General features: G+C 44.8%; 1 protein-coding gene across 1 annotated transcript in view; it reads left to right on the top strand.

Annotated features, from left to right (window-relative positions):
• LOC124616404 (odorant receptor 83a-like) overlaps positions 1-25,014 on the top strand; it is a 49,701-nt gene that overhangs the window by 2,954 nt on the left and 21,733 nt on the right. The window contains exons 2-3 of the mRNA XM_047144708.1: positions 17,138-17,346; positions 20,877-20,976. Coding sequence (XP_047000664.1) covers positions 17,138-17,346; positions 20,877-20,976 — 309 coding nt within the window. The remainder of the gene's footprint in view (positions 1-17,137; positions 17,347-20,876; positions 20,977-25,014) is intronic.

Raw genomic sequence — 25,014 nt, 5'->3', positions numbered from 1 at the left:
AGTGGTGGAAGTTGGACTTCAGAGCAGGGACACTGCATGCAAACTGCTGTTGCGGGACTGGATAAAGATCTGAAATGGTTCTGGCATTGAGATGTCTGTAATCGCCGCATGGACGCCATCCGTTATTCTTGTTTGGTACCACGTGTAGAGGAGATGACCAACTACTGCTCGATGGGTGGTAGATTCCTTGTGCTAGCATGTAGGAGAATTCCTGCTTAACCATCTCAGTTTCTGGGGTGTCAAGCGGCGCGGTCGAGCATGTAGTGGTGACCCCGACGGGATGTCCGACGGTCACTAACGTGAAATTCGAAGATCACTAACGCTCCGTATCGTGCCGCCTCGCGTTAAATATGAACATCCGCGTAAGCCGCGTCGCGCATCTTCTGTGTTCCATTTCATCGTAACTCACGATGGCAGATCCACCACCAACTGCAGAAGTGTCTGCTGGCACAGTAATTAATCGCGTGGCAGTAAAACCGCCACCGTTTTGGCAACAGAATCCCGTTCTGTGGTTTGCTCAAGTAGAAAGTCAATTTGTGCTACCGCACACCACCGCAGACGAAACGAAGTACAGTTATGTAGTTGCTGCACTCAATGAAGATATGGCAACAGAAGTCACCACCGAGTACTGATCGTTACACAACCATCAATAACGCTCTGATTACCCGGCTCTCGCGGTCCAAGGCGAAGAGATTGGAGAAGCTACTCCGCACAGAGGAGCTAGGCGATCGCACACCATCGCAGCTACTACGCCGACTGCGTACGTTAGCGAGCAACGTGGTCAATGACGACATTTTGCGGAATATTTGGCTATCGCGCCTGCCACCCGACTCGCAGAAAATATTGACAGTGTGTGCCGGCGATCTGGATGTACTCGCGCAAACCGCGGATCGCATAGCGGAAATGTATCCATCCGCATGCGTCGCAACAGTTTGATCACAACCTCGGGCAGATAATCTTGACGAGTTACAAGCACAGGTTGCCGAGCTCACCCCGCAAGTAGCTGCATTACGGTCCCAGACTACCAGCCGCCGATCTCGTAGCCACCGCTCACCAGGTAAGCGCAGCCGCTCACCTTCGTCAACAAGAATCTGTTGGTATCACCGACGGTATGGTTCTGAGGCGCGAAAGTGTAAACTGCTGTGTGAACAGGGAAATTCAGCAGGAAGGCAGTGATGACGGCCATTGGCTCTCCAGACGGCAGCCGTCGACTGTTTTTAGCGGAACATAGCACAAAGTTACAGTACTTGGTAGACACGGGTGTTGAGTGTCAGTCTATCCATCTGCCTGTCTGCCACGTCGCAAATGTGATGACTGCCACCTTTTCGCAGCCAGTGGTTCCACAATAACAACGTATGGTCGTGTCACATTAGTTTTGAACCTGAACCTGCGGTGCAAATTTGAATGGCAATTTATCGTAGCAGATGTGACGCACTCTATACTTGGAGCGGATTTTTTATCATTGTAGGGACTCCTGCCTGACCTCCATCACCGACGCCTTCTGGACACTACTACCAACCTAGCAAGCCAAGGTTGAGTGCGTTGTGTGGAAGACACAGCAGTACGAGTGGTTACTGGTGATTCTCTAGTTGTATTTACTTAACTGTAACGCTGCCATCGCAACTCTAGGTGTGAGGCTCTGTTGTGGGAGGTGGATCTCCCCACCAGCACAGATAATAGTAGTTCAGATGCTCAGGGGAGCAGCGAATGTGTATCACCTAGCTGAGGAGTGTTGTTGTCTGCTGTAGTGTAGTGAAAGGAGCCCAGCCCATATGAGTGGACTGTTCACAAAGCTGGTCCGAAAGGCATCTGCCGCAATCAGACCCCACCATAGTGTATTGGGTCCAGCAACTGCAGTGCTCGAAGCGATGCTGAGCCATGTGCCAGACTCTCATATCAAAATGAGACAGGATCAGAGCTTTGTGAAGCCACAAAAGTGTATAGCGGTCTGCACCCCAGCTGGTGTTACTGAGGCAACGAAGAGTATTTAGGTGTGACCAGTATATTTGCTTAAGCTGGTGAAGATGGTGAATCCACATCAAATGGGCGTAGAAGACCAGCCCCAAAAAGGGATAAGACTCCAGCACACTGAGCAGCTGATCGTTGAGAAAGGTTTCTAGCTGTGGATGGACAGTGACAGAAATACATGATGCATGTCTTGGTGGCTAAAGCCTGGAAGCCATGGGTGAGAGCTCAGGACTAGACCTTTAGTGCAACACTCTGCAGTCAACATTTAGCAATAACCACAGTGAACGAGCAACAGTAAGTGCAAAAATAGTTACCATACAGGGAAGGTGACACTGTAGGCCCCACAACTGCAGCTAGACATTTAATAGCCACTATAAAAAGGAGCACATCCAATACAGAACGATGTGGGACCCCATTCTCTTGTATTGGGGGGGGGGGGGGGGAGGGGGATACTGCAGGAAACCGGTATGACAAGACGTTCTGGACAAAACCTGGGAATGGGCCCAGAGGCTCCACTCATGTAGGGTAACAAGGATGTGATGACACTATGCGGTGTCATAAACCTTTTGCAGGTCCAAGAAAATGGTGATAAAGTGTTGGCGCTGGACAAAAGCTGAATGGATAGTAGACTCCAGGCAGACCAGATTGTCAGCAGTAGTATGACCTTGGCGGAAACTGCCCTGGTACGAAGCCAAAGGAACCAAAGACTCAGGGTACCAACACAGCCTCTGACTCACCATATGCTGGAGCAATTTGCAAAGAACATTATTGAGTCTAGCTGGACGACAGCTGTCCATCTGAAGGTGATATTTACCTGGTTTCAGTACTGGGACTATCACATTGTCACGCCTTTGCTCCAGATATTGTTGGAAATGGCTAGAACATGACATTGGAAGTCCAGCAATAGGTATGGAGCATTTGGCTGTGGATTGGTCTGGCTCTGGATCCCTGTCAGAACAAAGGTATAGGGCACTGAGGAGTTCTTACTCACTGAACAGAGTATTATATGGTTCTCTGTGATGTGTAGTGAAAGGTAAGTGAACTTGCTCCACCCTCTGTTTGAGAACACAAAATGCAAGTTGGTAATTCTCGGATGCAGAGGCTCTAGCATAATTCATAGCAACTTATTCAGCGACCGCATCTGAGTCAGTGCAGACAATACCATTCAGGGAGGCATCAGGTGCACCTGTGGTATACTGGCGTCCACAGATACATCAAACATTTGCCCAGATCTGCGAAGAACGGGCATGCAATCCGATGATTCAAATGGCTCTGAGCACTATGGCACTCAACTGCTGTGGTCATAAGTCCCCTAGAACTTAGAACTACTTAAACCTAACTAACATAAGGACATCACTCACGTCCATGCCCGAGGCAGGATTCGAACCTGCGACCGTAACGGTTGTGCGGTTCCAGACTGTAGAGCCTTTAACCGCTCGGCCACGCTGGCCGGCTGCAATCCGATGGTAGTAACCTACAATTCCCAGCACTAGTTTCTGTCGTTTTATTAGATGGCAGACCTGGGCACAGTGCCATTTAAAGGCAATGAAGTGCTCTGTTGATGTATGTGCCTTATGTTTTTGGAGAGTCCATCGGTTTCTGAAGTCCACCAAGTATCATCTTTCAGTGGGGGGATCCCAAGGAACAAGGGTTCGCTAAGTCTATGGCCGACAGAGTGGCTGCAATTGTGCTCTGGGCAACCACATCTATACCTCCATGTGATGAGTGCTTAGGATGACAGCAGAGGCAAAAGCATTCCAGTTACCACTGTTGAGAGCCTATATGGGTAGATGTCCAGGTGAGTGATGGTGCGGGAGGGACATGACAATCAGAAGATGATCACTGTCACATAGGCCACCATGAAGTTTCCACAGGATGGAGGGGAGAAGGCTAGAGATGCAAATGCCAAGATCAATGGCTGAATAACATCCAAATGCTGGACAAAAGTGGGAGCACCTGTATTCAAGAGACAAAGATCAATCTCTGTGACCAAAGTTTCGTTAGCTTTACTGTGGCCAGTGGTCATAGTTACACCTCACAAAGGGTTGTGGACATTACAGTCAGTCAAAATGAAGAAGTGTGGTGGGAGCTGAGAAATCAGTGCAGACTATGTAGTTTGAGACAGTTTGCCATCAGAAGGGAGATACACATTACAGGTGGTAAAATCCAGAAACATCCTTACACGAACAGCCACAGCTTCAAATTTGTAGTAAGTGGCAAGTGTTTGCTGTAGACAGATTCCAGGATGTGCATGAAAACTCCACCCAACGTTCTACCATAGACAGCTCGATTAATAAAGCAGCCCAAATAGCTATGGAGGGTAGGAGTTTAAAACACTGAGAGCCAAGTTCCCTGGAGCACAATGCAGAAAGCAGGGAAAATACATATGAGATATAGCACAGGCAGGTGTTGGGGAAAAAAAGATCCAGTTCCACTGGAGGATCATGCTGTCAGTTGTTGTTGTTGTGGTCTTCAGTTCTGAGACTGGTTTGATGTGTAGTCATCTCTTGGTCTCCCTCTACGATTTTTACCCTCCACGCTGCCCTCCAGTACTAAATTGGTGATCCCTTGATGTCTCAGAACATGTCCTACCAACCGATCCCTTCTTTTAGTCAAGTTGTGCCACAAGTTCCTCTTCTCCCCAATTCTATTCAATACCTCCTCATTAGTTATGTGATCTACCCACCTAATCTTCAGCATTCTTCTGTAGCACCACATTTCGAAAGCTTCTATTCTCTTCTTATCCAAACTATTTATCGTCCATGTTTAACTTCCATACATGGCTACACTCCATACAAATACTTTCAGAAACGACTTCCTGACACTTAAATCTATACTCGATGTTAACAAATTTCTCTTCTTCAGAAACGCTTTCCTTGCCATTGCCAGTCTACATTTTATATCCTCTCTACTTTCACCATCATCAGTTATTTTGCTCCCCAAATAGCAAAACTCCTTTACTACTTTAAGTGCCTCATTTCCTAATCTAAAACCCTCAACATCACCCGACTTAATTCGACTACATTCCATTATCCTCGTTTTGCTTTTGCTGATGTTCATCAATATCCTCCTTCAAGACACTATCCATTCCATTCAACTGCTCTTCCAAGTCCTTTGCTGTCTCTGACAGAATTACAATGTAATCGGCGAACCTCAAAGTTTTTATTTCTTCTCCATGGATTTTAATACCTACTCCGAATTTTTCTCTTGTTTCCTTCACTGCTTGCTCAATATACAGATTGAATAACATCGGGGAGAGGCTATAACCCTGTCTCTCTCCCTTCCCAACCGCTGCTTCCCTTTCATGCCCCTCAACTCTTATAACTGCCGTTAAGTTTCTATAAAAATTGTAAATACCCTTTCGCTCCCTGTATTTTACCCCTGCCACCTTCAGAATTTGAAAGAGAGTATTCCAGTCAACATTGTCAAAAGCTTTCTCTAAGTCTACAAATGCTAGAAACGTAGGTTTGCCTTTCCTTAATCTAGCTTCTAAGATAAGCCGTAGGGTCAGTATTGCCTCACGTGTTCCAATATTTCTACGGAATCCAAACTGATCTTCCCCAAGTTCGGCTTCTACTAGTTTTTCCATTCGTCTGTAAAGTATTCGTGTTAGTATTTTGCAGCCGTGACTTATTAAACTGATAGTTCGGTAATTTTCACATCTGTCAACACCTGCTTTCTTTGGGATTGGAATTATTATATTCTTCTTGAAGTCTGAGGGAATTTCACCTGTCTCATACATCTTGCTCACCAGATGGTAGAGTTTTGTCAGGACTGGCTCTCCCAAGGCCGTCAGTAGTTCTAATGGAATGTTGTCTACTCCCGGGGCCTTGTTTCGACTCAGGTCTTTCATTGCTCTGTCAAACTCGTCACGCAGTATCATATCTCCCATTTCATCTTCATCTACATCCTCTTCCACTTCCATAATATTGTCCTCAAGTACATCGCCCTTGTATAGACCCTCTATATACTCCTTCCACCTTTCTGCTTTTCCTTCTTTGCTTAGAACTGGGTTTCCATCTGAGCTCTTGATATTCATACAAGTGGTTCTCTTTTCTCCAAAGTTCTCTTTAATTTTCCTGTAGGCAGTATCTATCTTACCCCTAGTGAGATAAGCCTCTACATCCTTACATTTATCCTCTAGCCATCCCTGCTTAGCCATTTTGCACTTCCTGTCGATCTCATTTTTGACACGTTTGTATTCCTTTTTGCCTGCTTCATTTACTGCATTTTTATATTTTCTCCTTTCATCAATTAATTTCAATATTTCTTCTGTTACCCAAGGATTTCTACTAGCCCTCGTCTTTTTACCCACTTGATCCTCTGCTGCCTGCACCACTTCATCCCTCAAAGCTACCCAGTCTTCTTCTACTGTATTTCCTTCCCCATTCATGCCATTTCTTCCCTTACGCTCTCCCTGAAACTCTGTACAACCTCTGGTTTAGTCAGTTTATCCAGGTCCCATCTCCTTAAATTGCCACCTTTTTGCAGTTTCTTCAGTTTTAATCTACAGTTCATAAACAATAGATTGTGTCAGAGTCCACATCTGCCCCTGGAAATGTCTTACAATTTAAAACCTGGTTCCTAAATCTCTGTCTTACCATTATATAATCTGTCTGATACCTTTTAGTATCTCCAGGGTTCTTCCATGTATACAACCTTCTTTTATGATTCTTGAACCAAGTGTTAGCTATGATTAAGTTGCCGGCCAGGGTGGCCGAGCGGTTCTAGGCGCTACAGTCTGGAACCGCGAGACCGCTACGGACGCAGGTTCGAATCCTGCCTCGGGCATGGATGTGTGTGATGTCCTTAGGTTAGTTAGGTTTAAGTAGTTCTAAGTTCTAGGGGACTGATGACCTCAGAAGTTAAGTCCCATAGTGCTCAGAGCCATTTCAATCATTTGATTAAGTTGTGCTCTGTGCAAAATTCTACCAGGCGGCTTCCTCTTTCATTTCTTACCCCCAATCCATATTCACCTACTACGTTTCCTTCTCTCCCTTTTCCTACTACCGAATTCCAGTCACCCATGACTATTAAATTTTCGCCTCCCTTCACTATCTGAATAATTTCTTTTATTTCATCATACATTTCTTGAATTTCTTCGTCATCTGCAGAGCTAGTTGGCATATAAACTTGTACTACTGTAGTAGGCGTGGGCTTCGTGTCTATCTTGGCCACAATAATGCGTTCACTATGCTGTTTGTAGTAGCTTACCCGCATTCCTATTTTTTTATTCATTATTAAACCTACTCCTGCGTTACCCCTATTTGACTATGTACTTATAACCCTGTATTTGCCTGACCAAAAGTATTGTTCCTCCTGCCACCGAACTTCACTAATTCCTACTATATCTAACTTTAACCTACCCATTTCCCTTTTTAAATTTTCTAACCTACCTGCCCGATTAAGGGATCTGACATTCCACGCTCCGATCCGTAGAACGCCAGTTTTCTTTCTCCTGATAACAACGTCCTCCTGAGTAGACCCCGCCCGGAAATCCGAATGGGGGACTATTTTACCTCCGGAATATTTTACCCAAGAGGACGCCATCATCATTAACCATACAGTAAAGCTGCATGCCCTCAGGAAAAATACGGCTGTAGTTTCCCCTTGCTTTCAACCGTTCACAGTACCAGCACAGTAAGGCCGTTTTGGTTAGTGTTACAAGGCCAGATCAGTCAATCATCCAGGCTGTTGCCCCTGCAACTACTGAAAAGGCTGCTGCCCCTCTTCAGGAACCACGCGTTCGTCTGGCCTCTCAACAGATAGCCCTCCATTGTGGTTGCACCTACGGTACGGCTATCTGTATCGCTGAGGCACACAAGCCTAACCACCGACGGCAAGGTCCATGGTTCAGTGCAGAAAGCAGGGAAAATACATATGACAAATAACACAGGCAGGTGTTGGGAGAAAATATCCAGTTCCACTGGAGGATCATGCTGTCAGTATACTTTGGGAATGTGAAGGGGCCAAGGAGGCAGGTATGCCCTAGGGTCATCTGCTGCTAATGGTTGTGAGGATACGTTATTGATGCACATCAGTTTTGAATAGGGTTGTGTGGGGAGGTTTCAGTGCCACAGGGGCCACCAGGAACTCTGTATTGTGCACAGAGTCAGAAAATGGGGAGTCCAGTGGTGTGGAAACCTCCAGAACCTCCTATGTCTTGGAGATCTTCTTTCTTTGTCCTCTTCTACCTGGATGATTCTGATGTTCGTGAGGGTTTGTCTGGCCTAGTTTCAGGGCCAGAGGAGGAATCTGAAGGCCTACAACCAGCAACCTGTGGCTCCTTCAACCACTGGCTGGTCCACAGCAGAATCCTGGGAAGGGAGCATCCAGAGAAACCACTTCCTGAGGAGAGATGCTGGGTGATGCTTCCCCTGCTGGAGGCTGAATAATGATGTCCCCAGTGGGTGGGGAATCAAAACTCCCAAAGTGGGTGAGAGGAAGCATCAGCAGGAGGGCATCCAATAACCAAGGGAACAGGTGTAGTGAAGTGGGCCCAAAGGTCCAACGTAGAAGGCATGAAGAGGAATTTTACTGTGTTGCTTGAGGGTTTCCCGACGGACATGTTGTATATATGGTTCTCGGGCGAGACGTCAGATGTCATAGTGAAAACTCCACAATATTTCATCAGCTCAATTGGCCGACATCTTCAGGTGCGAAGAACACACTGCTAAGGCAGGACCAGAGCCCCCTATTTATGCCAGTCTTAGGCAGGAAGTGCGCATGCATGGAGGCGCCAAATTCGATGGCCAATAGCGACGATATCAACCGATAGCTGGAAGGACAGCAACGTCACCTACAGGATGAAGAACCAAAGACTTCGGCACACGCGCGCAGGCTGTCGCTGCTGCTCTGCGCTGCCATCGGCCGTCCCAGCGACCTCTGTCGGAAGCTGCAAGCAAAAATGCGCGTCTACATATGCGCGTGACCATCCTCCCGTTGTCAACAGAATATTTGTGTTGCTGGCGAATCGTCATCCGTCGTATGACCGATAGTACTCCTCTCTGCTCGATGCGACTTCAATATGGCCACTGCTGGATCCCAAGCTGTACTGAGCTGAAAGCCCATGTCTCTGTTTACAAGATTCGTCGAACTACGTATTTCCACTGCTTCCTTAATAACACTGTCCCAGTACGAACTCGTCGGTGCGAGAATTTTGGTGTGTTGATAATTCATAAAATGGCCTGTACTGAGACAATGCTCGGCCGCTGCAGACTTATCTGGTTGCTCCAGACGAGTGTAGCGTCGGTGTTTAGTACATCTCTCTTCTACAGTGCGACAAGTTTGTCCGATGTACGACATGCCGCAGCTACAAGGAATCTCGTAAACACCGGGTCTTCTTAGGCCAAGGCTGTCCTTAGATGAGCCCAAGAGAGCTCTGAATTTTGCCGGCGGACGAAAGACACATTTAACTTTATACCTCCTCAATAATCTCCCTATTTTTGAAGAGACACCGCCGATGCATGGCAAGAAGACCATTTCCCTCTGTTTTTCGCCTTCTTCCAGATACTCACGTTGGGTAACCCGCTTTGGGTGTAAGGCACGGTGAATCTCCCGTTCGCAGTATCCATCTTGTTGGAAAGTGGTACGCAAACGGAGTAGCTCATTGGATAAACTATCTGAGTCTGATGTGGCTTTTGCAATGAAGTGGCGTACTTAGGACGTTGGTTCACAGTCTATGGCCGTCCTATCGCCCTCACCCCCGCCCTTAAGTACCTTGGCGTCACCCTTGACCGTCGCCTCTCCTGAACCCCCCACCTCCAGACAATCCAAGCCAAGGCACGCTCCCGACTCCGTCTCCTCATGCTCCTTTCTGGCTGTACATGGTGTCTGGACCCCTCCACCATCCTCCACACCCATAAATCCGTCATCAGCCCTATCCGCTCACCCTGCCTGGATCTCCGCTCCTCCTACATTTTACAAATCCCTTCAGATCCTTGAATGTCATGGTCTTCGCCTCACCTATTGCATCCATCTCCACTCCCCCATGCGGATCCTGTACAACTTTATTCCGTTCCCCCACCTCCTCCTTTTCCTCGAATGGATACTGATCCTCTACACCTCCCATAAACTCGATCCTCCTCACCCGCTTGTCCCTCCCGCCCCACCCACTGCCGTGCCTGTATTTCCACGTCCCACCTGCTCTCCATCTCTCCACTCTCCTTACCCTCTCCAAAAGGTGGCTTCCGCCAGCTCCCCCTCCCTGATGATGCCCTCCTCCATCTACCCCTCCTACCAAATTTGATACTCCCCTCCCACTTCTTGTGTTTGTTCCTATGGGCACCCTCTCTCCCTTCTCTCCCCCTTCCCTCCCTCCTCCAGTTCTCCCCCTTCCTCCCTCGGGCTTCCCCTACCCCCATATCTTCATTCCTCCCACCATCTCCTCTGCCATTGGCATCTCTGCTGTCCCCTCTCCCTCCCCCACCACCTTCTTCCGCTCTTGGCAGTTCCCCAGACTCGCACATGTTAAGTGGATAATCGCACGCCGGAGATCATCGCCATCGTTTTAGTGTATGTGCCATCGTGTTTGTGCCTCAGTGTTTTTCGCCGCCCACGCTCCATCGTTCACGTGTGGTCTCCATCATCAGTGTCCATGTGCAGTGCCAACAGTTTCTTTAGTTGTCTTCGCATGTCCGCAGCTCGTGGTCATGCGGTAGCATTCTCGCTTCCCACGCCCGGGTTCCCAGGTTCGATTCCCGGCGGGGTCAGGGATTTTCTCTGCCTCGTGATGACTGGGTGTTGTGTAATGTCCTTAGGTTAGCTAGGTTTAAGTAGTTCTAAGTTATAGGGGACTGATGACCATAGCTGTTAAGTCCCATAGTGCTCAGTGCCATTTGAACCATTGTCTTCGCATGTGAACGGCTACGTGTTATTCGCTACTGTGTCTACTGTTCTTTGCCCCCCACTTTGTTCTGTATATTCTGTGTCTCCATTGTTTTTCTTTGTAAAACTTGTGGCTGAAGAGCAGCGTAGTGTGCTGCTGCCAGCCCACCTTATGTAAGGTGTTAAATAACAATAAGGAAAAAAAAACTCCCTTAGCAGTGTGTTCGTCGCACCTGAAGATGTCGACCAGTTGCGCTGATGAAATATTGTGGAGTTTTCATTATGACATCCGACGTCTCGCCCGAGAACCATATATACAGGAATTTTACTGTAGTGAGACAGGATAACATTATAGCAGCCGCAGCATATATCATTGTCATACACACAGGAAGCAAACAGTCATATTTCTTCTTGGTCTCCTTATAATCAAGTCAGTACAGAATCTTGTATTGTTGGATTTTCTTTTCTCTCTGAAAGACGATGCAGCCCAGTAATCAGGGGTAGTATGCTCCCCACAGTTGACACAGATGGGAGGGAGTATGGGGGGGGGGAGGGGAGAGGCAGTAAGAGCAGTCATTTGCAACTGACATCCACAATCCATATGGATGAATCTCAGGCATTTAAATCACGTCATCGGAGGGGGAAAATACACCATCAACTTGATCTTTTCGGGTACCGAGTTGCCTTCAGAGATCAAGATGAGGGCCCCAGTATCAACCTTATTGTCCTTTTGTCCCTTCTGAAGAGGACATAAAATGCACACCCAACACCCCAAACTGTCTTACAACTCGTCATCAATCTTGCAGGTGTGATCAAAAGTATCTGGACACTTACTAATGGGAATCAATAGACTGTGTGTTTATGATGGCATGAACTCTGTTGGTGACAGTTAGGTATATTAAGACTTTTATGGTGGGTGATAGTTACAATAATATCACCCAGCTTGTCACAGGCAAGCAGCGTCTGTGACTGAGCATTGGATGCCATTTTAATCAGAAGTGAACCACTTTTCGTTTTCGAAAAAGCTGCTGTTTCCTCAGACCTGTTCTCAAGGTATTCACTAAATAATTATGGCTCTGAGGCCATAAAGAAATCCTCGTCTGTCCTAGAGCAAACAAAGTATTGTAGGGAGTATTTCTCCTCTTATCTCTTAGCTCTACATTGCTCCCATTGCTTAGCCAGGGAAAGAAACATTGTGGGGTCATATCTTTCTGCATTGCAGTAATCCTTTCATTCAGAAGAGACTGCTGAAGAAGTGCAGCCACCAGCAGAACAGAGTTTGATCCGCTTCTTTTGCGAGTAATCCGCCTTGGTGCCACCCACTCCAAATGAGGGCTCTCCTCACAGCCGCCACACAGCCACAGCCACGGCAACCTGGCCAGATAGCTGTCGCCCCGATCCCCATGCCACGGGCACAACGGGCATGTACTACGTGACATACGCGGAGAGTTTTCTGCTTAGGCACCAATAGTCCGTTCCCTGCGTGGTCAGTAGTCTACTACCATGCACGTACTTGACGGTCCTACTACAATGGGATGGTTATTGTGTTGGGTTTTGCGTGTATTGGTTTTGGCAGAAGGAAAAGATGCTAAGATAGAAGGACGCAAATGGTGGAGTGACTTCACTACACAATCCGCATTTATGTGAAATTTGGAAGAGGAACGGTAGGTCAAACTCAGCAATAGAGACCATGTAATGAAGAATGAAATATTGTATAAAGTACCGGGAGAGAGAGAAAGAAAAAAAAACTAGTATCCAAGATCATAAATGAAATCCAAGCATTAACGACACCCTCCGATAGAAAGGCAGACAGGGGAGAAGAACAACTGAATAGTAGACTTGCAGCAAAGAAAGGGAAGTAGCACTGCAAGGGCCAGAGCCCTGTGGTGGCCAAGCAACTACTGACAAAAGAAATGTGAGCTCTCTGTGGGATGTACACTATCTTATCAAAAATATCTGGATACCCATTAGTGGGCATTAGTAAAGGCTGTGACCATCCTTCTCCTTAAGACAGCTGGAACTCTTATTGACGACACTTTCAGTGAGGTGTCTGAAGTTCTATGTAAGAGTGGCAGCCCATTTTTCCTTAAGAGCCAAAACCAGATACGATAGTGATTTTAATTTATATATTCATTGTCCTCATACGCCTGCCCTCCAATGTATCTAAAACATGTCATACCATACAGCAGTACACTGAAAATATTCCACATAATAGGATACATTTTTTCTTAGCTCTAACGATGCAATACGAAGATGTTAAACTATACAATAAAACTTAACAATAAGCACATATCTAAGGAAAACGTAAGTAATTAGAAAGAAAATAAGACGAAATTAGGTAATGAAACAAAAAGCGAAAGAATTAAAATATTTTGTGTTAATTCTTATGAGAATTTTTTTAGCTATTTGTGTATTGCGGCTACTTCGATACATCTTTGAGCTTTGTCTGCACTGAGTGGGAAAACATGCTAACTTCTGCCATGTGTAATCAATTGTCTAGTTTTTTAGCGACTTGGAAAACACTTCGAGTCATCAAAATTAATATAACTAGGAAGAAATGTATTTATATTAATACTAAATTGCAGATGAATACGCTCTTATTAACAAACTGCCGGCCGCAGTGGCCGACCGGTTCTAGGCACTTCAGTCCGGAACCACGCGACTGCTACGATCGCAGGTTCGAATCCTGCCTCGGGCATGGATGTGTGTGATGTCCTTACGTTAGTTAGGTTTAAGTAGTTCTAAGTTCTAGGGGACTGATGACCTCAGATGTTAAGTCCCATAGTGCTCAGAGCCGTTTGAATCATTAACAGACTCCGCACAACATGTAACTCATCACGCAGTGTTTGTCTCTTCCTCACTATCGGTACTACTGTCGTCCTTTCATGCCTCCTCATCATTCGCATATTCCCGCTCACTCATCCCCTCCCTTCCGTTGATGTTTCTTATACGCGTATTTATGTTTCTAAAAGCTGTTCTGAACTTGTTCAGCTCATTCCTAGATATATTACTCGTGACTATGTTCAGTAAATGGAATGTGTAAGCATACCTAATAAGGTATGTCATTTCGCTCTGAGGGGATTCATGTCTCCTAACTTCCACTTGGAATAGGCGCGCGAACGCTGCATACTCTGGAGGTTCTAAATCACCACAGTCAGGCAGTGCTGGCGGTATCTTTCCTATTCTATGTATGTACTAGGGTAAGGACCGTCCTCTGTCGTAAAGTGAACCATACCTCTGCTGGGGACGTTTGATTCATCCGAATTCTCTCTCTGATGTTTGGAAGTATACCCAACATTCAGTATTTCCACTGTCCCAACCTGTCTGCCATCCATCAAATTTCCAGTCTCTAAGATCTAACTTATCAGTTGTTCTGGAATCCTAATTTCTTGTACTTCAACTAAATTGTCCCGCTGCTAACAATATGCTGTGGCAAGATATCGAAGGTAGTAGATTTGGACAATGGGGTCCGGAACGAAGTTAAAGCTCTAACTCATTCCAAACGTGTACAGTTGGGTTCACATCGAGACCCTCTGTAGGCTAGTGCATTTCAGGAACATTAATGTCCATAAATCATTGCCTTACAGATGCTGGCTTATGGCAGGCTGCGCTGTCATGCTGATGAAATCAACCATTGTCTTCGAACTGCTCATCTACTGTACACTGTACACAGTGCTGTAAAACGCATTCGTATTCTCCCGCATGTAACTTAACCACGAAAAACACCCCTATACTGTAACACTACTTCCTCTGTACTTCACTGTTGGCACTACAGACGATGGCAGGTAACGTTCTCTAGGCATTCGCCAAACCCAGACCCTACCATCGGGTTGCCGTAAGGTACAGCGTGATTTATCACTCCATATCACTTGCTTCCAGTCGTCTACTGGACAGTGGCGTCGCTCTTCGCACCACCACAAGCATCTCTTGGCAATGACGACACGAATCTGTGGCGTATGTACCCCATTCTTTTTTTTTTAACTCCTTACGGACAGTAATACGAGGTGATTATAATTAAACTTTTCCTATTTAACACGTTACAACACGGAAACTAATTACCGTACGAGTACCAAACTTGGTAGCATTAATGTCAAGGACATGGTGAAGAGAAATAATGCAGAATCAGATAAACTGAAACACTTTTAATGTGCTACAACGGTACATCGTACCATTACATACCGCTACGATTACTGCTTGTAGCATGGCTAGTGGTATGGCGCCCTTCAGCGCCCCAGAAGAGTCTGAAAGCGCAGGATTGCATTCTGCTCAGCAGAACGAAGCAGGTCCTTAGGTATGCTGGCTACCTCTGTTAATATGCTGCGCTTCAGATCAGCAAACGTGTGAATGTTCCCTTGGTAAACACTGTCCTTCAGGTAGCCCCACAACCAGAAACCACAGTGAGTGAGATCAGGCGTTCGTGCAGGCTAAGCATTTGCAGACGATCGGCAGAAAATCTCAAAGAAGCAGGTTAACTTCACGAGCGATGTGCGGTGGGGCCCCATCTTGCCTGAAAACTATTGAGTTAAATGCGTCTCTCTCCTGTAGGGCGTCCGCCCCTGGTACTGAGTGGTCAGTGCGACGGAATGTCATGCCTAACGGCCCGGCTTCGATTCCCGGCTGGGTCGGAGATTTTTCTGGCTCAGGGACTGGGTGTTCTGTTGTGCTTATCATCATTTCATCCCCATCGACACGCAGGTCGCCGAAGTGGCGCCATCTCGAAAGACTTGCACCAGGCGAATAGTCTACCCGACGGGAGGCCCTAGCCACACGGCATTTCATTTCCTGCAGGGCGGGTATGACATGCTGGCGAAGCACATCGCAGTAGCGCTGGACAGTCACAGTGCACGTCTTTGAACGCCAGCCTGTTCAAAAAAGGAGCCGATAACGAACGTAATCGTAAAGCCAAACAATACCGCTATATGTTCACCATCCAGAGGAACTTCATTCATAGTTACTGGAGGTGAAGATCCCCACTCTCGGCAATTCCGTGTTTTAACCTCACCCATCAGAGAAAAATGAGCTTCTTCTGTCCATAGAATGGTCCAGGGCCAATCCTTGGCAACCTCAGTCCTTGGGAGGAAGTGTAGGGCGAAGTCAACACGTCGTTGCGAACGCTCCTGCACAATATGGATCTTGCACAGATACCATTTTAGAATGGTTCGAAGCACCTTACGTACAGTGGATCATAGGATGTTCAACTGTCGCGACACACCACGAGTACTGCCCGACGAACGGGAATTGCACGCAGCGTTGTCTGCCATAGCAACAGCGATTTCATCAACCACCTGTGGTGCAAACGGTCGTCGGCCTCTTCCCAGAGCGACGCCCAGTTCTCTAGTTCAGCAGGTGCAGAAAGATGTCCCTTCCATAATCCTTTCAGCCGGCGATATTCTCGAAGTGCGGCCGCACCATTACTGTTGTTTTGATAATGGAGCTTCACCAATAATGCCCTGCTCCTATTGTCCAATCTCATGTTGGCAGGAAACAAGTGCACTGCGACTGGACGGGTGTGTGAGACTATGAATTATGATGACTTATCACGGCACCTGGTTGCCATAGTTGGAACTGGACGGTGGCGCTGTGATGCGTGGAAATCATGCAGCCCGTACTCTGGACACTAATGCTACAAGTTTGGTACTCGTTCAGTAGTTATTTTCCGTGTTATAACGTGTTAAATAGAGAAAATTTAATTATAACGACCTGGGGACTGCTGATAGCACTTTGGGACTCGCGACTTATTCCTTCCTCGATGTCATGCAACTTTTACAATTGCCTTCCACAATACTTAACGGTCCCTGTCGGCTAGTAGATGAAGTCTGCCTGGTCTTGATTTAGATGCCATTATTTCTTCGCGTTTCCACTTCACAATCACAACAGTCGACTTGGGTGCCTTTAGAACGGTTGAAATGTCTTAATAGAACTGTGTCTCAGGTGACATACAGCGGCTAGTCCACGTTCGAAGGTACTGAGCTCTCCTGCCGATCCACACTGCTCTTACTGCTTCTCTACTGACAACACATTACTCCCCGCCTCCTTTTATGTTGGCAAATCCGCCTCTCGTGACATCTAATGGCCAACTGTGCGTTGTATATTGGTCTCAGGACACTTTCTAAAAGATAGTACAATTTTAGTCTCTGATTTTGCACCCATTTTACCACAGAAGACAGATCGCTACCCATCTCGCGGTTTTGTTACCTTCACTTCTGGCACGTGGGTAAGGCTAAACACATGAGTGAGCGTCACCAAGTGTTCAAGGACACTCAGAACGCCATAAGCTCTACCTCCTTCCGCGCAGTTGGACGCGCCAGGCCTAGTAGCTGAAAGTGGAGATGTCGTTCCGCAGGTGGTGCACTGCCTGCAGTACGTCGCGGGCCTCCAGAACATTCTGCTGTCCGTGTTCTTCGACCTGTTCGTGCTGTGGCTGCATTTGCTGCTGTGCGCCCAGCTGCGCTACCTCGCCGAGAACCTGCGCCGCCTTCGCCGGGTTACAGACACGGACGAGCACAAGAAACTACTGTTTGCCTGTGTCGCGCATCACAGCGACCTCCTCAGGTACGTAGCCTGTGCGTGTTCTCCCCGATATCTCCTAAGCCGGTTCCCCGATGTTTTCCTAGGAGCGCAAACTCCACTGCAGAGTGACAATCTCATTCTGGAAACGTCCCCCAGGCTGTGACTTAGCCATGTCTCCACACTATCCTTTCTTTCAGGAGTGCTAGTCCTGCAAGGTTCGCAGGAGAGCTTCTGTAGCGTTTGGAAGGTAGGAGACGAGGTACTGGCGGAAGTAAAGCTCTGAGGACAGGGCGTGAGTCGTGCTTGGGTAGCTCAGATGGTAGAGCACTTTCCCGCGAAAGGCGAAGGTCCCGAGTTCGAGTCTCGGTCCGGCACAAATTTTTAATACGCCAGGGAATTTCATAGGAGCGATACTGTTGCACCGTGTAGTACGTCATGCGTCCAAGGAAAAGCGTCGTCTCCTTGTCAGTGACAAAATAGTGAAGGTGTTTTCCGATAGAGAACAATGCGTAGTGCGCTAGAACTTCACGTGAAGTGTGACAGGCCAACTAGCTCTAAAAGAGTCTAATCCGTTGCATGCAGCGTTCTAGTGAAACGGTTGCTGGTTCAAATGTTTCAAATGGCTCTGAGCACTATGGGACTTAACTACTGAGGTCATCAGTCCCCTACAACTTAGAACTACTTAAACCTAACTAACCTAAGGACATAACACACATCCATGCCCGAGGCAGGATTCGAACCTGCGACCGTAGCGGTCACGCGGTTCCAAACTGAAGCGCTTAAAACCGCACGGCCACACCGGCCGGCGAAACGGTTGCTGCAAGACGGTCAAATTCATAAGCAAATAACAAAAAACTACAGGTGCGTTTCAAGATCGAGGAAACTAAGTTGTTAACTCACGCAGTGTCAAAAGCATATTGCTGTTTCTTTTTCAGCGCTTCGTATAAGTGTGGAGCAAATTATCCTCTTCTTCATCGTCACTTACCAGTTTAGCTATCAGCAAACTCAGGAGTTTCCTTTTCTTTTACCCCTAGCGATCCATCAACGGTCTATCTTAACATCATCGTTAAATAAAAACACTTTATTTGAACGCTCTTTCCAGAATGCACGTGTGGACTGAATACTTAATGTGCTTGCGGTTTCATTTTCTAGGAAAACGCAAATTCACAACTTATTTACGTTTTGCGTCCGTGCAGACGCAAAACTCTCCGTCCTGTTCGCACTGGCAAAAATCGTTTGTTCTAATAGGCGCACGTAGTTGCTTCCAGTGAACAACCAGCCTAGCCCCTCTTACACGAGGACTAAATGTACAGCACCGCCCCTGGCGTATTATTCCTGTACTGAGTAACTTCTGTCGCGTGTAATCGTTCACGTCAACCCCAAAATTGTGTTGTGAGAGCTGTCTGCAGTGCAGTTTGGCACGTCAACGGTACAGTTAAGTTTATGAAGTCGAAATTACGGACTGAATTAAGGGACTAGCAGTGACAATAGAGTTTCTTAATACCAAAGCAAAATATAAAGCGGGTGTTCTTGACAGAAGTAGTGTGATAAATTCTCCATGCCGCTGAGAACTGAAGGGGTACGAAAAGTGTCGTCCAAACATTTCACAATACCAACATATATTTGCTCGACAAAGTATGTAGCATCCCTACAGACACATCAAATAATATTTAGACGACAGTAAATAGCGCCTTTCTACTTTATCCTTTGTGTCTTATTTCTTACGTGCAGCCGGCCGAAGTGGCCGAGCGGTTCTAGGCGCTACAGTCTGGAACCGCGCGACCGCTGCGGTCGCAGGTTCGAATCCTGCCTCGGGCATGGATGTGTGTGGTGTCCTTAATTGAATTAGGTTTATGTAGTTCCAAGTTCTAGGGGACTGATGACCTCAGAAGTTAAGTCCCATAGTGCTCAGAACCATTTGAATCATTTCTTACGTGCAAAATAACATCAAGGATTTTCGTCCTTCAGTAGATCTGACGTTTTTACTGTTGAATCAGTTTTCATTAAAAAATTATTTGTTTACATTTTTATTTATAAATATTGTGAAACGTGAATATTTGTTTGGTTCCATAAATTTGGTCGCTCTTGAAGGAAAAATATTACCTCTCCGTGCAATCTTTGCAATGTGTCACGAAACAAAGCAACCAGAAAAATATTGATAGGAAATAAAAGCACAAAATCCGTTATTATACCATGAGTGAGCATAGTGAGAATAGATCAACTTCCTATGTTAGCGGACGACGCCAAACTCCATTGTATATGGATGTGCAAAGGCACTTGCAAATGGCAGTAAACAAAAGCACGGTGAGTCGTTGGGCGAGGCATCTATTGCCGCAACAAAGTCGTGCAGACCTGTCCTATCTCCCGCGTGCCCGCCGGCCGCACACAGTCGTGACTCCTCCAAAGTGTTCGTCGCCACATAAATGCAAACGAACTTCTCCTTCCTGACAACGCGAAGTCTCACGTAAGTTTTCGCACCGAAGAAGACCTCACAAAACTTCATTGAGTTGTTCTTCCTTATCCAGCCTACAGCCGAATCTCGCACCTTCCGACTTCCATCTCTTTGGCTCTATGAAGGATGGGCTCCACAGGAAGCAGTACGTGGATGATGGGGAGGTTATTGAGGTAGCAAGACGTTGGTTCTGACGTCGACCAGTAGAGTCGTGCCATGCGGTCATACGTGGCCTTCTAGTAAGGTGGCAAAAGACAGTCGCATTGAACGGAGATTATGCTTAAAACTAGAGTTTTGTAGGGAAAAGAGTGCGGAATAATACAGTGCATTGGAATCATAAATAAAACCAATTTGCATTCAGAAAAAAATCTTACTTTACTTTTTGGATGCCCCTGACGCTTGGCAGATTGAGTGTAAGAAAAATGAAGATTGTCATGGAAAAGAAGAGGGGAGACGAACAGTAAATAATCAAGAGATGTATTGAAATATGCAGAAAATATCAAAAGCAGTGACAAAGCAAAAGTTTAATATTTTTTACCATTTCCCTGGAATAAATGATAACTGACTAAACAATAGATATATTTCTGGCATTTCTGCCAACGTTAAGTAAACAACAGCCTGAAGCAATACAATAAGAAAGGAGTTCAAAGCTCTTAAATAACTAATATAACTAGAAAATTTTAACGGTTACAACGTTAATGAGCTAAGATGCTACGAAGGTATAAAGAACACAGGAAAAAAATAAACTGAGGTTAGAAGCAATATTCCCCATTACGGTCAGAGGAAGGCAATGGGAAGCCACCTCTGCTAGGACCTTGCCTAGTACAGCGGTGCGGGTCTCCCGCGTCGTCCCCTACGCTCTGTCAAGGAGTATGGGACTTCATCAACACCATCATCAGAAGCAATATGGGGGAAAAGTCCTGGAAACTTAAGTAGCAACAACGAAAGAAAATGTATAAAGTGCTATGTAATCTAGAGTGATGAAAATGAAGATAAAAATAAAAAACAAACAGCAAATGTTGAATAGTGACATGTCAAACTCTTGTGCAGGGCTGTAAACTGATGTGTAATAATGTTTTATAAATAAAAATTTCTATGGCCTTCTTTGCGTGTGTTACAGCACAATCCAAGAGCTCAATTCATGCGCAGGTCCCAGCTTCTTCCTCCAGTGCTTCGAGAATACAATCCGCATGTGCATGATTGCTTTCATGGCCACAACAGTAAGCTATCTTACACTATTTTTTATAAATGCCCAAATTTCTTTTTGAGTTGTTTTTAATATTCACAAAGCAGCGAAATCTGGAAACATTTGCACGCTTACAATCATCTAGGGCTTCGTTTTTCAAAACCGTCTAGTGGTTCTTTGATAAAGTGTCGTGTTCACTACTGCTCATCGTCATTAGCTAACACATTGAATATTTAGTTCACACATGACAAATAATTGTGTTGAGAATAATTTCTTTATGTTCGTGTGAAATTTCCAAGATTATTATGAAAAGTGTACTTGGTATTAGTATTATCACATGCAGTTTGCTGTACTCCGCGTCATGTATCGCGGGCTCATTACCAGTGCAGGATCATTGAGCAGCGAGTGTCTAGGCTGCAAGCTAAAAACGAAATTCGAAAAGTCTTTGTTTTAATACTATGGTGCGCAGAGGATGTATGTGTAATTATTAGAACGTGGACATTTTGGTTGAACCCTGTCTTTTCCTGAGTTCCTAGTTGCAAATAAACTTGTACTGTCGCGTTTCATTACTAATTAAACTCGAAACTGTTAATTTTACAGCACCTAAAACGGCTCATTTCGAAGTTATTGCTTATTTTTGTTTATTTTTGCTTTAAAATCATAGAAGTTACCTGTACCTTAATGAGACATAAAATACATGTATTTCCAGAAGATTACAATTGCGTACAAGAATCGAAGATAAGAGAACTGAAGGCGATATATATAAAAACCTGTAGCACATAGAATCCTGACCAGCTGCCTGTCTCTACAAAGAATAGGCTTTGAACTGACCTCACATGAAAAAAAAATAGATATTGACAGGGGAAAGTTAAAACTGCCTAGTAAAAAAAAAAGAAAATCCTCGCCTCTCTCTTTTGTTATTCACTGACTCTCACTGTAGGAAAGCGAGGCAAATGTTTGCTATCCAACCGCCAAACTAACGTAATACGTAGCGTATCAATGAACGTAGGAAGTGTCATTGTTCAAAATCTATTCTAGTTCCAGTGCGCGAAAATAGTTCAACGGAAGAAAAGAGCTAGTTCCAAGTTTTCTGATGTAAGGCTGTGCTGCCAAAGTTACCGTACAATACGACAGAAGTAAAAAATAATTTTCTACCAAGCACGCAACAAAGCGATCAGTTGTTAATTTTTTTATGCGTTTTACTTTTTCCTGTCAGTTCAGTATTGCGAATTTCTTCTCACATCTTTCGACACCAGAGCATTTGTGAAGCAGATTATTTTGTAAATTTTATGTAAAATTGTAATATGAATCTCCGGGACTCAATTGAACACTTCTATTATAATTCCTACACTGCTGAGTTCAGTTTTGATAGTGTAAAGGAAAGGTAAGTAATCTGAAAATGTCGTACCTATAGGACAAAGCATGATATTTTTTAAAAAAATGGCACGCATTTTATTTTTTTAAAGTTTTGTGTTGTAACAAAAATCTTTTTTCAATACAGGATAGTTGGAAAACTTAAACTGCTAAACTGTGATGTAAGTTTTTTATTTTATTTTGCTAAAATTAGGTACCGTTGACCCTAAAAATACCAAGTATATTTTATACACACTTCTATATAGCATCTTCTTTCTTACATTAGGTTTCCAGTGATAAAGAACCCTACTTAACATAAAGATGGAGCGTTACATGTGGCAAATGTTCAGGCATACCAAAACTGAAACAAACGTCTTTAGTAAAGACATCTGGTGAATCCACCAAAAACAACCGATTCTGTAGTGGTATGTGTTGTGCTATTTGGACAGCAAATGCCCCTTTTTGAAAAACTAGAAAGTCCTGTTTCCAAAGGTTTTCTTTATAAGTACTGTCATCAGTCTGTTCCTGCAGAGTCAGCGTTGAGTATAAAATTATGTGGATTCAACTTACATTGACGCATTGCACAGAATCCGAGAAGATATTATGGAGTCTTAAATATGGTTTTCTGCTGATAAAACTACTGACAGTCTTGGCAGGTACATTGCAAATCTGATTGTTTGCAAGATGCACCTTCCAGGGGTTATTTCATTTGTTCAAAACAACTCCCAAAAACTAACTAAGAAACAATTGCACACTTTGTCAACAATGGGCTCATGAAGGTGCTATACCTAATGTGATTATTTATTTATTTGTTTTTGCATGAGCGGAACGCCTGCAGAATTTAGGAAAAAACTTATTTTACTATTTATAATTTATCCAAAAAACGTAGTAGTTATATATAATTTGAATTAATCAACATTAAATTGCAGTTGCAGGGGCATTTGTTTAATATTTGTCGGCGGAGGAAACCAGTTTCAAAATGTCGGGTCCAGTTTTCAAGTTGAATTGGAGCTTAACACATAATTTGCTGATGTTAGTCTTGGTAATCAAACTGACTTTCAAATCTGCCACATTTAAATGTGTTCTGTCACTTACCCAAATCTTATTCGTTACAGTAAAAACTCTTTCAACAGGTGCGTTACTTCCAGGCAAGCATAAAATGTATTGAATTCTTGTGCGAAATTCCGCACAGTCCAGATTGTTCTCACGGACATGTGTGAACAACTTCACCAGATGGTCTTCAGTAGCAACATTTTTAGCGTTCCAGCTTGGTATTTTTTCATCTGTGACGCAGTTCGAAACAAGCGAAAACTCATTGAACACGTTCGTATGTTGGTCGCTGCTAAGAAATCTTTGTGTAATCAGCAAGTCTGTCACATTCTGTATTTCTTTTTCCCATGTAGGTACTTTTGTCAAACTTGCCCAATCAAACACTTCTAAGTTTCCACTAAACTGACACCACAGAACCAAGTATTCTTTACTAGTCTTATAAAATTCAGCCGCCGCAACTTCTACGCTCTGACCAACAGCGTCATTTTCTTGTAATTTTGTTATATGATTACGGGCGGTGTGGAGAAGAAAAAGCGAAATATCTCTACGTGTCATATCTCGGAGACATTATGTTTCAATTTTTAACACCGTCTGATGGAAACTCACTAGTGTGTGCATGCGAAAACTATAATCAAATACAGGGTGATTCAAAAAGAATACCACAACTTTATGAATTTAAAACTCTGCAACGACAAAAGGCAGAGCTAAGCACTATCTGTCGGCGAATTAAGGGAGCTATAAAGTTTCATTTAGTCGTACATTTGTTCGCTTGAGGCGCTGTTGACTAGGCGTCAGCGTCAGTTGATGCTAAGATGGCGACCGCTCAACAGAAAGCTTTTTGTGTTATTGAGTATGGCAGAAGTGAATCGACGACAGTTGTTCAGCGTGCATTTCGAACGAAGTATGGTGTTAAACCTCCTGATAGGTGGTGTATTAAACGTTGGTATAAACAGTTTACAGAGAATGGGTGTTTGTGCAAAGGGAAAAGTTCTGGACGGCCGAGAAAGAGTGATGAAAATGTAGCACGCATCCAGCAAGCATTTGTTTGCAGCCCAGGAATTGGCTGTTCCCTCAGCTCGAACAAGAAGCACAACAATTCATATTTCAGCAGGATGGAACGCCACCACATTGGCACTTATCTGTCCATAACTACCTGAACGTCAACTACCCGAGGCGATGGATCGGCCGCCAGGCAGCCCGTGACAGAGCACTTCATCACTGGCCTCCAAGAAGCCCTGATCTTACCCCCTGCGATTTTTTCTTATGGGGGTATGTTAAGGATATGGTGTTTCGGCCACCTCTCCCAGCCACAATTGATGATTTGAAACGAGAAATAACAGCAGCTATCCAAACTGTTACGCCTGATATGCTACAGAGAGTGTGGAACGAGTTGGAGTATCGGGTTGATATTGCTCGAGTGTCTGGAGGGGGCCATATTGAACATCTCTGAACTTGTTTTTGAGTGAAAAAAAAACCTTTTTAAATACTCTTTGTAATGATGTAAACAGAAGGTTATATTATGTTTCTTTCATTAAATACACATTTTTAAAGTTGTGGTATTCTTTTTGAATCACCCTGTATAATATTTTCGAAAAATGTTTTTGAAATATTTGAGCTTTTATCGATACACCGAAAATACCTTTTTAAGGGCTGGCATATTTTTAAAATT

This window comes from Schistocerca americana, chromosome 5 (assembly GCF_021461395.2).
Source record: "Schistocerca americana isolate TAMUIC-IGC-003095 chromosome 5, iqSchAmer2.1, whole genome shotgun sequence".
In the NCBI taxonomy this organism is placed as follows: Eukaryota; Metazoa; Arthropoda; class Insecta; order Orthoptera; family Acrididae; genus Schistocerca; species Schistocerca americana.
Note: the sequence above shows the minus strand (reverse complement) of the source record. Positions and strands in the feature narration are given on the sequence as shown.